General features: G+C 44.6%; 1 protein-coding gene across 5 annotated transcripts in view; it reads right to left on the minus strand.

Annotated features, from left to right (window-relative positions):
* Positions 1-1,193: 1,193 nt before the first annotated feature.
* RAPH1 (Ras association (RalGDS/AF-6) and pleckstrin homology domains 1) overlaps positions 1,194-18,017 on the minus strand; it is an 80,463-nt gene continuing 63,639 nt past the window's right edge. For 4 of the 5 annotated variants that reach the window (XM_081015617.1, XM_081015618.1, XM_081015620.1 and 1 more), the window contains 7 exons: positions 15,177-15,242; positions 14,383-14,526; positions 13,349-13,459; positions 12,481-12,579; positions 11,495-11,615; positions 10,711-10,856; positions 1,194-9,501 (listed from right to left, as the gene is read on the minus strand). In XM_081015617.1, coding sequence (XP_080871743.1) covers positions 7,516-9,501; positions 10,711-10,856; positions 11,495-11,615; positions 12,481-12,579; positions 13,349-13,459; positions 14,383-14,526; positions 15,177-15,242 — 2,673 coding nt within the window. In that variant the 3' untranslated portion in view covers positions 1,194-7,515. The other variant, XM_081015621.1, reaches the window with a different exon arrangement.

Genomic DNA, 18,017 nt, shown 5'->3' on the forward strand with positions numbered 1-18,017 from the left:
GTTTTGAGAGACACTATTAACGAACATGGCATTAAACTTCCAATTCCTGCTAATGATATCTGTGTACATGATGACCTAATTAAAAGCAAAAGTGGGTGTGTATAGAGGAATAGTAACATTGCTGAATAAGTAATGTCTTCTTCAAAAGGTGAATGTTCTGTTTCAGTAGAGACTTATGAAGGGATGCAAGGCACACTTGCAGAAAAAGTATTGATATACTCCAAGGGCAGAGGCGTAGGAAGGTCAGGTGGTACCTGGTGCGAAAAATTTCTTATCAAACCCCCCCCCCCCCAATGATTTTTTGTTTTGCCTGCAAAAATGGTTTTACATTATTTCATATTTTCTTACAAAGGAATAAGAATAAATAATAATAATAATAATAAACCAAAACCCTTTTATTTCTATCCCGCCTTCCCTGGCCGAAGTCAGGCTCAGGGTGGCTAACATCAGATACATAACATTGGTATAAAATCAAACAATTAAAGTCTATTTAGATGGCTTTCCGCAGGGTTAGGGTTGGGAACAGTAAGTGCTCCACTGAATTGAAATTTCAGCCGTCACGACACAGGAAAACGGCCAAGTAAACAGCTATTTTCGTGGAGGAGGGTCAAGATATTAACTGATATGTATGAAATCTCATATATAGCTATATAATCCCTAGTGTAGTAAGATAAGACCTTTGGAGCAGGCATTTTCAAAAAAATGGTTTTTTATAAACAGCCCTAGTAGGGCAGTAATTGTTCCTTGATAATTTGTCACCCCCCCTCCATGATGGAACCTGGGGTGACCCTCCCCCCCCCACACCCCTGTCCAAGGTTAATGTATTTGCAAAGGCAAGTTAGTTTTGTGTGCAGGCAGTTCTGCATTCAAGCCCTAGTTTTAAAAAGTGCTGGGAAAAGCCTTGAGGCTGCTGCCAGACAATACTGGGCTAAATGGGCAAAGTAGTCTCACTTCATACTATGCACTTGACCGTGCATGTTTTCAAGCACAAGGTGGAGCAAGAAGTATATTTTATTACCTAGATGTGAGGTCACTTTTTTCACTCAAACACAAAGGAGCCACGTAAGAGAAAGGCACTAGGATTTCTTTGCAATAAAGACCCAAGGATTCAAGACTGCAGCTAGAGGTTTCTTTTGCAGTTAGTTTACTTTTAAATAAAACTTAAACAGAAAATGTCACATGAGAACAGCGGACAAATTTAACTATATCTTTATTGACTTGTGCATATTCCATTGTAATGATTTCCGAGTACTTTGTCATTGAATGCATTTTTTTATTTTTTTCTCCCATGCTTAAAAAAAGTATATTTATACATATTTATAGAATATTTATATAGAACAAAGCTCTTCTCGACTGTAAATTACCACTTTCAATGAGATTTGCTTTCTTAAAGGGAAAGGAGATGGGGAGGCAGTCCCACTCTAAAGATAAAATGTGCAATTTTTTATGTAAAGCAGTAAACATATGAATGTATTTAAGCACTTAGCACAAATCTGCACAGACAACATAATTGCTGCAATGTTGGTGTTTAACAGGTGCATAATCAGGACTCCTTACCACTATCGAATGCTTACCAATGCCTGCAAAACAAAGCTCAATTTCCCACAATTTACAATCGCACAGTAGGTGAAGCAGGAAAAAGCAGACAAATGACCCAATCCCATTTTCAAACGCATACTTTGTGAGAAATCTAAGATGCCGCAGCACAGATCTTTATCTCCCCCCCCCCCCCGGCCCTCTAAAAAGCGAAGCACATTCTGGTCCAGAGACTTCAATGTTTCCCGACATTTTTGTATTGGCCCCTGTAATAAAGATGTAAATAGGCAGCAGAACCTGCTAGACGTAGATAGGCGTTTTGAGAAAACTACCACAGACTGTCCTGTTATCTCTTTGGTAGAAAGAAAACCCCAAATATTGGTTGCTGAGGGCATGCGTACAAAGATGCCCTGCCAAGCCCAAGGCGGTGAACCATATCATCACAGCAACTGGTACCAGCTTCTTGCTGGTTCAGTATTGCAGTTTGCATATATTTAAAGCCATCATGTAGAGCAGCTCTCTTGCCACAGCTGGGCAAGGACGTGATCTACTAGAAGGGCGTTCACAATTGATAGTGTCGGGCTCATAAATTCTACACCCCCCCATAGGTCCTAAATATACAGGTTTGTAATGTGTAGCTGAATTTTGAATTTGCTTTAGTGGTGGGAAGGGGGGGGGAGTAAAGCAGCATACAGATGTGTACATTACACACATTGAACAAGATTGCCACTGATCGCAGTGCTTTAAATATTCACTTTATGATTATTGGGGTTTTTTGGGGGGGGGGGAGTGGGCATAATGGTACACTCAAGCCTAAATCGGTTCCAGCACATCTAAAAGCCAAACTACACATGAAGCATGTAATCAGCAGAAGAAAAAGTACAAAATTGCTAGGTTGCCAGTGTGGGAACAAGGACCTCTCCGTCTCCTCCCTTCTCTAACCTCCGCGCCCCCCCCCCCAAATCCTGCCTTGGGGCAGATGTGAGCTTAATGTTGGTTTTCCTGCACTCAACTATTTAGCAAAGAGAAACAAGCACAGTTGCCAATTCTCCAGTTAAGGTGTGATTTGGCCCTACAAAGCTTTTCAGCTTTCGAGATTACCGTTTCAAGTAGGTAACCATTAAAAAATAAATATAGGATACTTTTCTTATCCGGGCCAAAGGGTCTACAGAAGTACCTCACTATGTGTTAAGAAGCAGCAGCAGCATGTACTTTTTACACTTGGGATTATAAAGTTAGGGCTATGTTAAAAATGTCCAAATGCATTTTGAACCAATCTATCCCTGGTACTTTTTAACTTGTAAGTGGTTTTTAAACATGAAACGGGATCGACATCTTTAAACACTAAAGGTGTTTAAGGCCAAGCGGTTGTCGTCAAAAGCAGTGTGGCTAACCTCTTCTCAAATTTGCAGTTTGCTAATCAACAATGCAGACAAGAAAATGAAATGCAAGTAGAAATGAAAAAACAAACACATTTGCACCACTGAAGTTTAAATAGGCGTGAATTCAGCTGAGGTTGCTCAGAAAAGTCTTTCTGAGTTCCATCTACATGTCTGCCCATGCTGTGCTCACTGAATATTCCTGTCTTGTTTTTGAACCCTTCACAAACTTTCAAGAATGTCTGCATGCCACATTCGACTTCCAAAGAGGTTTGTAAAGAAAATTGCAGCCTAGACACAGAGCATTGTGGTAGACCTGCAAACTCAATTTAAGACTCCGTAAGAACGACTGAAGCAATAGTGGGGAACCTGTGGCCTTTCATGTGGGGGTAGGCTCCCATCATAGAATTGTAGTTGAACGGGACCCCCTCCCAAGGGTCATCTAGCCCAACGCTCTGCAATGCAGGAATCTCAGCTCAAGCATCCATGACAGATGGCCGATAGCCTGGGATAAGGCAGCCTGTAGTCCTAACATCTGGAGGGTCATAGGTTCCCCACCTATCTTAAGATAGCTTTATAAATTAAGGAAGGGAGACATTCAAGAAGAAACAACAGTTGTCGCTGCAAAGATTAGGACACCATCCAGGGCAAAGATGCAACTTGCCCTTTTCTGTTCACAAACGGAAGAGATCGTGTGAGGCCTAAGCTGCGTTGCCCTGTTCTGTTTCAGTAACTTGCCCCTCGCATCCACTGTAGGCAATTTAAAATCCCGGAGCACGGTTAACAGATAAGAGTTGCTGGCAAAATGGCGAAGCACCACACAATTAGCAGGCTTACCTAACCTCAGAATGAGCACGATTTTGAAAAAAGATCCATGGAGATAGTGCAGTCCTACATAACGTCAGAAGTAAGCCCCGCTGCATTCCATGGGACTTAATTCGAGGTAAGTGTGTAGAATTGCAGCATTAAATGACTGTAAGATGCACATACCATATTAGATTGTTTGTAAGCTGCACATACCATTAAGGTATAATATCCGAATGGTGCATCCATAGCAGTGACCCGAGGAGGAATGACCGCAGGGAGAAGAAATGCAACAGTGCATCTGAGGAGCACAACCAGACCCCTTCATCTGCCCCGGCTGCAACAAAACATGTCTCATCACAGGTGCTGTAACCTTCCAACAGTTCACCCCCAAAAGTGCACTCCTACATCGTCTCCAGAGACAGACAGATGCCCATAAACACATCTGGAAAATACGTTCTACATTACCGTTTTTCAGAAGACACCAATGGGTAGCTAAAATGGTACCTTCTTACCCCTGCTGTTGCTTACTTGTGGGGCGGGGCACATTCTTTAATTTACCAGGGCACAAAAATTCACGACGTTCTGAAAATGTCGATGTGGATCTTGGTCAGTTGTTTGCATTTAAGATGTTTCGTTAAAGCTGGGGGAGAGAAATAACAGTACTTCAAAGGCATTGGTTCTAAATTAACAAAAGGGGGCAGGGAAGTGATTGAATTAACTGACTTGGCTGCCCAAAGCAATCCCACTCTCTCTTCTTAGCAAGCTTATGTACCTGGCTATGAGGTTGCTACTAGACATGGAACAAATCTGGCATATTCCTCGCACCTCCCAAATGAGGTGGGGTTTTTTCCCCTTTAGGCCAGCAAGTGGTCCGAGCAGCAACGGAAAGAATAAAGTTGAGCACCAAATGCATTGTAAGTAAAAAAATAACCACCGTTTGTTGTAAGACAAGCTAAAATGCTGCAATGTAAATGGTTAAGGACACTTTATAAGCACAAAAATAGAAGAAATGAAACTCTGAACACTTTGAAAGTTACAAAAAAAAGTGCCATCCGACAGCAGTGCTTTAAAAATGCACACAATGGTATATTATTGCTCAAGTAAACTATTCTAAAATAGGAAAACTGTGTCCATGACACATTTGGGGAAGGGAAAAAAGCCGATTCAGCATCAGATGACATAGCACCATTCCTTTCTGCATCCAAGATCCTTCTAGGCCAAAAGCAAAAATGACTCTTAACTTTCTCCGGCTTTTTCTAGAGCGAAATGTTAAGCCTTCCAAATTACCCTAATATGGATACCTTTCTACAAACAGAGCTCAGGCAGACGACAGTCTTTTTTTAAATAATAATAATAAAAAAAACAAAGGCAAACACCACCACCTCAGCCCCAGAAGCAACTAACTTCTGATGCCTAAGACAAGCTTACGATGGGCTAATCTTTGAGGTTTAAAAGGTGGCAAGCCCTTTAAACACAAGTTCAGAGCAAATTATCGCTGTCCTCCTTACACACACGCACTGCACTCATATGCAATTCAGTAACAGCCAATAATGAGAAAGTTTTACAATTTCTGTGTTGCATCGCACAGCAGATGCAATACTTTCTGCCTGGGCCTGCACATCACTTGAATGGTTTAAGCGGAACAAGCAATGCGCTGCTGGTACACTGGCTCAACAGTGCACAGCACTAACCTTTGTTCAGCATGCTACCAACGAAACAAGCCATAGGCTGTTCGCTGTTGCACGCGAAACAATGCTCATGGTACGTTTCTCAACAAAAATCCAGCTGGTTAGCCAAGAAGGAGCCTACCATCACATTTTTCGCTTCTCTCCCAACCGTAAAAGCGGGCTTGCGCACAACAGCAAACCAGTGCCTGGTTTGGTTCCTCGCTGGCGTGCTAGCAAAAGGAAGCACGAAGCACGGTCTCTCCACCAGCACACTGGTCCTTCATGTTAAGCCATAATTGAGACTGATGTAAACGTAATGCATGAGCTGGGCTGCTGCTTCAGAACTTCCTCGCCTGTTAAAAGTTCTGATTCCAAAATGCACTACTTGAACTTATGATAGCACAGGTTCCTAGGACGAAGAGGTTTCTCGACTCGACTAGAGCATTGCAGATGACGGGAGCCAAGACTTAGCTCTCGTGCCATCACCAAATCAGGCGAAAGGGAATTGCACTATGATCGCCCTTTTGCTTTGTCCATTAACAAGCCATTCTGCCGCCCCCTGGGATCACCTGTGTGTGAAGAAGCATTTCAACCACTTAAGCAATGCTTGCCCGCCCAGCTGTTGTGGAAACGGGGGTCATATTTGCACGTGCCCCTCATCAGCCATGCAGAATGTATTTGGGGGGGGGAGGGTGCCCAACGGGTGAGCAAACCCCATTTTCTCCACACTCCCCCGTCAAGTGGCAAGGTTTAAGCGGGTTTGCAAGTGCGCTTGGCTGAATACGCTCGCAGCAGCCCTGCCCGTAACCCAGAACCTCATGCCATCCAACATCTGAGGGGTGGCCAACTCCTCTCCACAGATACATGTTTCGAACGTTGGGAGAGGGCTCGCGTTGAGCGTTAATCTTAAGAGATGCAGGTGCGCTTGGGTCGTACGCAAGATGGCATCTTGGCAACCTGCCGAGTAGCACCAGAGCAAGGAGCTCGCGAACTGAGCCGAATTGGTGGTCACACATGACAACTGGCACACCCAGAATGATTCTGAACTGAGCTTGCAGATGCACCATTTCTGCTTCAATGCCAAACTGATCTCTAAATAAAAATGAGTAACATGGATTAGAAGAGTGTGTATTTATTCTAATTAAAAGCACGATCCCTTCAGAGAAAATCCCACTTGGTTCATTGCAAGTTGCTCCCTGGTGAACAGGATTGCAGCCAGATCCTACACCTATTTAGTCACAAATATGTCTCCGCCGTGTTCCATGGGGCTTACACCTAAGTGCACAAAGGTGTAATAAAGGGCAGTGTCTTCTTTAGCGTTTTGATTAAATAAATCCTTTCCTTTCCCCTTAACAGTTCCAGAAGGGAATGTCTGTATTTTGAAGTCCAAATATATTTAACTCCAGGCCCACAATACAACACATCCCTTTTCCTATGTATGGATTTAATCTCAGTAGTATTACAACCAGAATGTTTTGGTAGATTGTTTCGGAGTTTTCAATCAACTGACAATGTACGAACGCCGATAGAATCTGTCAGTACCCTATACCCGTCACCGACTGGGGAAAATAGGTTTTTTTTCTGATTAAAGTGCCTCCTATTATCTTCAATTTTTAAAAGGGCTTTTCTTTTAAGATGTGCCATCCAATTTCCGGTAATATACATATTGGTTGACTGAAACAAATAAATACAGATGTACAAAAACATTCTGGTTAGCCTCTATCATTGCAACAAAATACTTCACAATATATTATATACCTACATTTATAATACATGCACCAACATGTCTCACGTGACAGACAACAGATGTTTTCCTGAATTGCAGGAAAAAAGAAGTGTTTCAAAGATTTTGGTCCAATCCGTAAGGAGGATCTCAAAAGAGTTAGCCCGCCCCTTGCCCCAATAAACCAACTGCAAACAGAGAAATCTTTTGGGCTGATTGTGAACCGAAACAGGCGCCCATAGCTTCTGTTCACGTGTGTGTTGTGTGAGTGTGTGTGTGTGTGTGGGTACACACACACACACACACACACACACACACACACACACACACAGCTATTAAGACAAGGAGCTTCACAAGTGTATCAGACATGTCATTTGTAGAGTTCACTGGCGGCCACTTACTATCACCAGTCTCGAGAGAGTTTGGTGTTTTGATCCCTCTTGGGAGGTGCTGGCGGTGGACCTCTCCGTAACGTTGCATAGCCCGATATGTGGCTGCCTCCAAAGTTGCTGCTCTTCTGCTTCTCCGTGAGAAGTTCCGGCGGGGGCGGGGGCAAAGCCATGTCATCCATGGTGGCCGTCGGCTCCGCCCTGGATATCCGGGCCGAGGAGAGGGAGCCGTGCCGCGTGATGGACTTGCGCTGCAGAGTCCTGTTCAGGTCGGCCAGGAACCCGGGCTGAACGCTAAGGCCAGACTTGGGCGAGGTGGGCACTTGCGGAGCCACGGCCGCTTGCGGAGCCGCGGCGGCCTGCGCTTCGGCCATTTCCGCCTGCGTGAGCCGGGTGCTGTCGTTGCGCTTGGGGCGGGTGGGGGGAGGAGCTTTCTTCCCCGACTGTTTGGACCATGGGGGCTGGGGCTGAGGGTTAACGACGGCCACTTTGGGAGAGGTGTTGCCCGAAAACACGGCGGGAATCTCAATGGGCGGCAGAGGGAGATCGATTTCAGGCGGCGGAGGGGGGAAGTCCGAATCCGACGGAGGGGAAGGAAACTCTTCCACGGTACCCTTCCCGGGCGCTCCTGTGGCAGGTGCCTTTGCGGAAATTCCTGCTTGCTGAAGTACGATAGGTAGATTGAGCTTTCCTGGCTTTGGGGGAGCTGCAGGGGGGAGCGGAGTCTCCTTCACAGGAGACCCCAAAGGCTCTGGCGGAGGTGCAAATTTGCTGACCAGGCTATCCACCGACGGTCTCTTTGATTCGTGGTACTCCGCTGAGCTGTTGGATTTTATGCTGGAGTTCCGTTGGGGAGTCGGTGGGGGCTTCTTTCCTCCCGGGCTGGACGTCTTGGTAGACTTCTTGACCGGGGAAGCCCCTGCCTTGTCAGGCGTGGGAGACACCACCGCCGGAGCAGGGGAGGGTGGTGGAGGAAAGGCTAGGCTACTTTCAGGTGGCGGAGGAGGAAAGTCGGGAGATGGGACGGCGGTGGGCTGCCATTTCGGCTTGGCTTTGACTGCCGGAGGAGACTGCGGTGGCACATTCAGAGGGGTGGGCTTTAAAGGCTGAGGCTCTGAAGCCGGCATGGGAGGCGGAGGGAAGTGGCTGGCGATTTGCTTCACCACCGATGGCACAGGGGACTGCGGCGAGGACGGAAGTTTGCCGGAGTAGCTCTGCTGCTTGGGCAAAGTGGGCGGGGGGAGAGGGCCTAGCGGGACAGGAGACAGGGGAACCTGCGGAGTTGCGAAACTGGGCTGCTTCTTCATCGCTGAAGGAACCAGGGCAGGGGCAGGCGGCGTGGGTTGCGCCGCGACAGGCGAGGCGGCTTTTGAGCTGCTCTGTGTAGGCAGAGTCATGGCAGGCTTAGGAGGGGCTTGGGGAGGCGGCGGCGCAGGCATAGGCGGGGGAGGCGGCGGCGTGGCAGGGGCCGCGGCTGGCGCCGGAGGAATATTCTGATGAATCTGGTGGATTTTGAGAGGAGGGGGAGGAGGGGGTGGCGGCGTGAACTGCGGCACTGACGGGATGGAGGGCACGGGCTTCATGAGCTGCGCCATAGCTGAGCCGGGGGTAGGGGGAGGCGGCGGGGGCGGCGGTGGAGGGACCACACCATTAGGGGGCACTGGGTTCTGGGGCTTTGCCGGTGGCAGGATTGGTGGTGGTTGCTGCATCATATGGGGGGGCTTGAAGAGAAGCCCCCCGTGCTGAGAGGCATTCTGCAGCCTTGTTATCGTGCTGTACTTCACAAACACGGTGGCTGAGCCGCCTCCCGATGACATGGACTGGCTGGGGAGGGGCGGCGGCGGAGGGGGTGGCGGTGGAGGAGGGGGTGGCGGAGGAGGGGGCGGGGGCGGAAGGGGAGGCGATGGCTGTGAAGCTGAATATAGGGGGGTCGCTTTGGCCTGCGGAGACAAAGCTGGTGGGACTGAAGTAAAGGGTCGGCTTATTGAGTCCATTCTAGCCTAAAAGGGAAGGGAATACAAAAAAACAAAATAAAATTCAAACATATATAGAAAGAGAAATGATTGTGAAAGTGCCTGCTATAAACTTTACTATGAATTACAAAAAGTTGAATAAAGTGCCGTATAACTGAGAGAGAAGATTGGGTTGGTACTATGTGCAGAGGGACCCGCACAAAGTTCGCAACTGCATTAGGGAAGACAAGATCTCCCATTGCTTTTAGAGCAGAATCCCTCACAACTGCCTAAGGTGGAAATATATATAGCCAAATTTGACGGGAGGGGAATGCAAGTGACCAAGCACTGATAATCAATACACAGAGTGAAAACCATCACGACTAACTATATCACAGAATAGGAAGGGAAGTCAAGGCATGCAGGGATTATTGCACTGGGGGGAGGGGGGGAAGGAAGAGGTCAAACAGAAGGCACCAAGAGTTCTGGTCAAGTTATTAAGGTGATTTACTTTGTGACATCTGTTAATGGACCACCAAATGAACAACCCTATATTTTATGACCGTTTCTCCGTATTATGTGATTATTTGAGGGAAGCATTGTGAAACGATGGTTTCCTGCAATTTAGAGCTATGCATACCATTGCAAAGAGTACTTATCTGTAATTCAGCAAGCTATAGAACTCTTTTAAGATTCTTCATTCTGGGAAGAATTTTCCAGCAATATATGCTAAACCAGAACCATGACAGATTATTAATAAATTGGGGTGGGGGGTGCATGACATTGTCAAATTAGGGCACTAAAGTCTCAGGCACTTGTGGACTAATCAGTGTGCTTAAATATTAGATATCTCTTGAAAAAAGTTAGTCTGCATGATTTTGGTTGCATCATTCACCCAGGTTAATAGTTCAAACAAGGCCCCTGACCTTAACTCTACCCCTGCTTAAGTCATCACTGCAGTGGAGCTCTGAGCTGTTCCGGGTTTTGCATTTGCCACATGAGACTGCGAGGCAACAGGAAAACAAAACAAAACATAGCATAAAACATAGGGGAGCAAGCTGCGACATGAAGCAACTGTTACCACAATGGAATATTCCCAGAATGTATGAGGCATGGCTGTTTCTCAAAATTTAATGGAGAATTCTTGGCTGCTTCCTTACGTAGGAATCATGGCTTACAAGCAAGGCCAATGTTACGCAATGGCGAAATTCATATCCTATCACGGTAATATAGTATTGCCTGTTGTATGATACTTACGCTAATTTTGCCAGACTCTTCCAGTTGGGTACCACGCTTCCAGGCCTCTGAGAAGATGGAGCTAACGATACTTTGAGAACGGACATGTCCTGTCTGGGTATCTGAAACTCCACTATCTGATTGATTAGAATGATTGGATTGAGATTCTGTGGAAAGAAATGCAGAACACACATTGGGCATCAATGCAAAACCCATAAAAGCAAGTTTATTTGAGTGAATCACTCTCACATGTATAATTGACTCCTTGTCATAGCTGTCAACTTACAGATTTGAAAATAAGGGACCAGCAGCCTCGAAAATAAGGGATCAGCAGCCAAAATAAGGGATTTTCCGGGCACAGGTATGTTCAACTTCTGAGCCCCTCTGAGCCAAAGGCAGAAAGCCCAGCCAGCAGCCAAATGAAGCCTCATCAATAAGGGACAGCAGCGGGACATGGCGCTGGGATAAGGGACTGTCCCGCCAAATAAGGGACACTTGACAGCTATGCTCCATGTGTGAGCTGGAAGATACTCAATGGAATCAAACACTTTCTCTGTTCATTTAACAACTGAAAACAGGACACAGGACTGAACAGAAGCCTATTTCATCTTGATGCTCTGGCAACAAGTCCCACAAACACTATCCCAATGTAATTATTCTTTAGTTCACGTTCTTCACATTTTAAAAGGTGTATGTTTCTGAATTAAATGGTAGGTCTCATTTTCATGTCACCCAAGGGGTGTTTTTACAGTGAATCAAAACTTCTTAAAACATTTTATAGAAACAGAATGGTACTGAGGCTTACCTGGCAAACTAGATGAACTGGATCCAGACTTGATACTAGAACTGGAGAGGGATGTCCAGTCATATGCCGATTCTGTCCTTTTCAGGGCTTCTTGATAGTTTACGTACAATTGTTTCCCATACTGAACAAAACAGAACAGGGAATGTGAACACTGCATGATTCAAATCCCAAGCTTATCAACCCCATCCCTTTCATTTCAGACTAGTGGGCTTGCTCCTGACAAAACCTACACTGTAAGATTAGCTGAAATTTTGTTTGGTGCCTGCTGGAGTCTTGGTTTCTTATTACCAATCTGCACTGAAAGCTAGAAACAGCTGCTTGCCTGATGGAATAACAACTATCTGGAAAGTGCCATGGGGTGAAATTGGTAGTTCCAGCCAATAACTCTTCTAACACACCGAGTTACAATTCTCCAGACAACTACAGAGCTTTGCATATGAGGGTATAGGGAAAAATCAAGAAGGCACAGATGCCATCCCAAGCACGAAGTTCCATATGACATGGAATCCTAGGAAGAGGGTTACTTGTCAAAGGAGGAATAAAAATGTTAAAGAGGCTGGAAACGCTTCAGCGTGAAAATAAATGGTCACAGAATGCAGACTGAGTGATACCCAACTAGGTCATACTCAAGAGTAGACCCAGATTTCAAATCTAAGGGAGACTAAAGTTGGGCATCACCTATTAATTTGGACATACTTTTGGTTTAATGTGTTATACCAGACTGGAAATGCATATTCTGATGACCAGCAGAGTAAATAAAAACAGATAACTTTAAATTGTTACAACAATCCATTTTTATATAATCATATACTTTGTTATATGCTAGTAACAATTTTTAAAAGAATATATTTAAATCCGATTTTTAGAATCCCTGCCCTTAAAATCAGTGTCTATGTTTGGACATTAGCAACGCCATTCTGTGTTTATACTTTCCAACTCTTATGGTATGACAGCTATTGGGAGAGGAGCAGAGAACTGGAACATACCTTAGCGATACGGATGCCATTTACCCACTGATGTAGGGTTCTGATATCATCACAACACAAATATTTAATATATTGAGACTTCTTCTGAATCTGAGGATGCTGCAAGAGAAACATTTGGCGCAGTCAGGGTGAACCGAATTTAAAAATAACAACCTTAACCTTACAGCATTAAGACTATTCCTAGGGAAGCAAAATAGTCATGTTCAAAGATTTTGCAGTTGCGATAGCAAAAAGTGAGGAATGCATCCTTTGCATGCTAGGGTTCATATTTCTGCACTGAAGCTGTTGACAGAAATAATAATAATAATAATAATAATAATAATAATAATAATAATAATATATTAATATTTATATTATTATATTATATTATATTATATTATATTATATTAATAATAATAATATTAATATTAATATAATTAATATAATAATAATAATAATAATAATAATAATAATAATAATAATTTTTATTTATATCCTGCCCTCCCCAGCCGAAGCCGGGCTCAGGGCGGCTAACAACAATAAAACAGTACAAAAGTACAGCACAAATAACACTCTAAAATCATTCATTATAAAATTAATTAAATTAATTAATTACTGCTTAATTAATTAATTACTTAATTAAGAAACTGCTGCAAAATATGATTAAGAACTTGCCGCCTTCTCTCAAAGGCAATTGAAAACAGGATCTGATGGAGAGTGTGTCAAATCAATACTGGCTGATACAAAATATGCCCTTTTTTTTGCGTTTCATGCAGAAATGGGCAACACGCAGCAAACAAGGTACAAGAAGCTTTCCAACAACTAGTCTGTGGCCTTTTCCCCTTCCCCTTTTCATTTCTCATATTGACAGCTACTACTCAACACTTACTTTAAGTACTAAACAATAGTCTGTAGGGGCTTTATACTTATTCCGATAGTCTTGGCCGTAGTAAACATTTACATGGTCCAGCTGAAGGAAGCATACAAGATCCCGAGAGACCTATAAAAAGAAACACATACGGTCATGGACGTAGAAACCCTCAAATCATTTTACCGTAACTTTTTCAAAGTTACCTCCTGTGTAACTTTCAGGTTAATGTAAACACAAGGAACTAATCTCAGTAGGCAACTAGAATAAAACAAATTAACCCAAGATAGGAATAAAAACATTAGTACTATATAATCAGCAGAATGGAAAATGTTACAAGATCAAAGTGGAACAATTTTCTAGGCTCTCTCAACTATGGAAAGAACTTCAAATTAGATTAAAATGTTCCCAAAATAAAAAAACAATGCCTTCGTGATGTACACTAAGTCACTATTGACAATTTTAAGCACATAAAAATATATATATTTCAACTGTGATATGCTAATGGAACCCAAAAGGACGTCAAGAAAAGCATGGGTGTTAAAATATTACCAGAAAGGGGACATAAAGATTTCTTTATCAGGTGGTGATTAATATTAAATAGATATTTTCATCATTATTGGGAGCGTTTTCATTCAAAAACTGAGTCCACCATGGGGATGGGTAAAAGATGGAGCTTGGTTAACCAAATATCTTCTGACAGAGACTGAAATAGATTCAGTTATCAGAGCTAGCTACTTATTATTCCTTCTTTGGGAAGAGGAAGAGTTGGGAATTATGGGTAGGACTCATCTAACTGCCCCCATCAGTGGAAGCCCCCTATGCAAGGACTTCCGCTTGTGCAATGGGGCTTTCCCCCTTTCCTCCTCAGGAAATCGGCTTGGGAGAGTGGGGAGGAACCCTCAGAACAGTGTGGGAGAGGAAGAGAAGGGGGATCATTTTATCTGGCAGGCTCCAAACTTGAGCCGATGGGAGTGACAAACTGGGATGTCAGGGTTTTGAAAATACGAGAGTGGCACAAGTCTTAAAAACAGTTTTAGAAGCAGAAGATTCACCTTCGCCTTTCCTTTGGGAACATAGTAGATTCCAGAAGCACGCAGAAGAAAATAACGCTTCTTCCAAGATTTTTTGCCATCATCCTTCAGCCACAAGACACCCTCAATTTCTGGCACCGTTACCGAGCTTCCGCAAAAACACTCCTGGAATAGAAAGTTAACATAGATTTGAAGAGAACGTTCTGCAGTCACAGGGATATTTCTTCCAACACACATTAGCTAACCTTGAATCTTCAGCCTTTTTGTCCTCTTATTTAGCCCACTTATTTCAACTCTATCCTGGCCCTCATTACTGACTTGACCAATGGATTTAGATTATGAGCTCTGTAAGGTAAAGGTAAAGGGACCCCTGACCATTAGGTCCAGTCGTGGCCGACTCTGGGGTTGCGGTGCTCATCTCGCTTTACTGGCCGAGGGAGCCGGCGTACAGCTTCCGGGTCATGTGGCCAGCACGACTAAGCCGCTTTTGGCGAACCAGAGCAGCACACGGAAACGCCGTTTAGCTTCCTGCTGGAGCGGTACCAATTTATCTACTTGCACTTTGATGTGCTTTTGAACTGCTAGGTTGGCAGGAGCAGGGACCGAGCAACGGGAGCTCACCCCGTCATGCGGATTCGAACCGCCGGGCTTCTGATCGGCAAGTCCTAGGCTCTATGGTTTAACCCACAGCGCCACCAGCATCCCTATGAGCTTTGTAGGCAGGACTTAAGATTCCTTCACCCTTCTTGCATAGCAATAAATGAATAGCAGCAGTAGCAAAACAGCCACCACATCAATAATGTGGAAAGTCTCACCTCCAGTAGTACTTCCTTGTTCCTGTCTGCCATTTCAGAGGTTTCTCTTTTCCCTAGAAGATAATTCTGTAAGAGAGGGATTGAGACTTCAGCTGAAGCACTTAGAATTCAGAAATGTAATCATCATGATATCCCTAGAAGGGTGCCGTTTCTGAGAATAACTTCTCTAGGTTTCTACAAAAAAACCCCTATAAACCAGAGGGTGTGTGTGTGTGTGTGTGTGTGTGTGTGTGTGTGTATCAGGACTCGGCTAAATATACAATTCTGTAAAACCAAACGTTTACTCCCTTGGAGTCTTGTGCAAGGTATCTATGAAGCCTTTGATTGAAGTAGTTAGGATGGGACTGGGCATCAAAGTTGTTGGAATATTGGGGTGGGTGCGGAATCTATGGAATATTTATGACAATCAAGATAAGCAATTTGGATTCAAAACCAATCTGTAGCATGGGACAAAGCAGAGATATCTCTTGTTTATCTTGCCACAGAACCAATCGGAAGAAGGCTGAAGCAGAACCGGTCCATGAAATCAACATTATGAAGGAACAAATTCTTTTTGTGGGGGGATGCAGATGATGTCCAGACCTATTAAAACACCTCTCAAACTCAGAAAGGAGTCAGTTTATTTTATTTGCTGGGCTTCGAATCAACTTTACTAAATCTGAAGTCATGTTTTTTAACATTCCACTCCATTTAAGCTCCAAAGAGATTTATCTGATATGCTGTTAATCCCTACACGTCACCATAATTTTCACCATTTGCATTCAAATATCTATAAATGTAAACAAAGTTACTTTTGGCAAACCGTGGAAAAGGATGGGAAAACTTGGTAGCATTTGAGAAAAACCACCCTTCCTTAAACAACTCTGTTTATTTCAAATGCTCCTTACAACAGATAAAGAAATTGCAAAAAAAAAGTACACCAGTATGCGTTTGGCTCAAGAATACCCCAAATTTTGAAGGCTCTTATATACAAGCCAGCAAGTGAAGGGGACTGGGGAATGTCCAATAGCTCTCTATTGTAAGACTAAACATATAAGTCACATGGTTCCCATTGTGGCTGAGGACAGACAATGGGTAAAATTGGAGTCTGGGGAGGCTGCCAGGGCTCTGCTTTTTGTTCACTCATTTTACAAACATAAATTTCAATCCTCAGAGTGGTTAAATAAGAGATTTACAAAAGTACCGTATTTTTCGCTCTATAACACGCACCAGACCATAACACGCACGTAGTTTTTAGAGGAGGAAAACAAGAAAAAAAATATTCTAAACGAAATAGTGGATATATGATTTTTGTGGTTCGTGCTGTGGCCACAGACATGTGATCTGACAGTGAGTCTGGAGTAGCCCAATGCAAAAATCCTGAGGATCCATGTGAATCCATGCTTTGTAACCACGGAGGAGGGAAGGAGGGGGAACCATGGATCCTCTGCTCACGACTGCAGCAGATCCCCCCCCGCCACCCACAGGCATTCGCTCCATAACACGCACAGACATTTCCCCTTACTTTCTAGGAGGAAAAAAGTGAGTGTTATGGAGCAAAAAATACGGTAATGCTTAAAGTTCCGTCAAAGAGAACTGTCATTTTAGTCCCAGAGATCATCCCCTCTTTTTCAACAGACATAGACTCTGGTGCTCCAAGAATTTATAAATGGTCTGTGTCTTTTACAAGAAAGGTGCTGCAGAAGAGATCAAAGAGGCAAGAAGTCACACCATTTTCATGGCTTCCTTGGGGACAGATTTGAACCTTCTTGCAGACACTCGCCCGAAGCACGGGGAGCCCTCCAGAGGGTGCCCCGTGCTTCGGGCGACAGGCTGCCGCCCCAAGCCTCGCGCGCTCGGCGGGATCTCCTGCCAGGCGCGCGAGGCTTGCAGACACTCGCCCGAAGCACGGGGAGCCCTCCGGAGGGCGCCCTGTGCTTCGGGCGACAGGCTGCCGCCCCAAGCCTCGCGCGCTCGGCGGGACCTCCTGCCGGGCGCGCAAGGCTTGCGGACACTCGCCGGGGCTGCAGGCTGCTGCCCGCAAGCCTTGTGAGCCCGCGGGAACTCCCGCCGGGCTTGCAAGGCTTGCGGATAGCTTCCTGAAGCCTGGAGAGCGAGAGGGGTCGGTGCGCACCGATGCCTCTCGCTCTCCAGGCTTCAGCGAAAGCCTGCATTCGCCCCATAGGACGCACACACATTTCCCCTTCATTTTTGGAGGGGAAAAAGTGCGTCCTATGGGGCGAAAAATACGGTACTTTCTTTTCTTGTGGGATATATTTTCCCAATAGTCCCAATAGGTAAGCTTCGGGTTTCTTTTCTATAGGGCTCCTAAGCATCGTTTTTCTTCATGTATAGTATCCCAAAAACTTTTTACTTTTTACAGTGGTACCTCTAGATACGAACGGGATCCGTTCTGGAGCCCCGTTCGCATCTAGAGTTAAACGTAACTAGCGACGGCGCGTTTACGCGTGCACACGCGTGTCGCTTTTCGCTGCTTCTGCGCATGTGCGTGACATAATTTTGAGCATCTGCACATGCGCAAGCGGCGAAACCTGGAAGTAACGCGCTCCGTTACTTCCGGGTTGCCGCGGAGCACAACTTGAACGTGCACAACTCGAAGCGTACTCAACCCAAGGTATGACTGTACTTGAAAGATTGTTAACTGATTATACCTCAAGCTCAAAGAGTCATGTTTCAAATATTTACTGATCGCTATTAAATTCTGAAAGTTCAGGGGGGCTAGACAAATCTGGGAACATGACTTGAGTATCCAAACAGATGAAGCATATTGGACTCTGGTCTTTTGTTAGAATATTGTGGGACTTTATTGACTATATACCAATACAGTGGTACCTTGGGTTA

This window comes from Podarcis pityusensis, assembly GCF_964106645.2.
Source record: "Podarcis pityusensis genome assembly, chromosome: 1".
NCBI classification, from domain to species: domain Eukaryota; kingdom Metazoa; phylum Chordata; class Lepidosauria; order Squamata; family Lacertidae; genus Podarcis; species Podarcis pityusensis.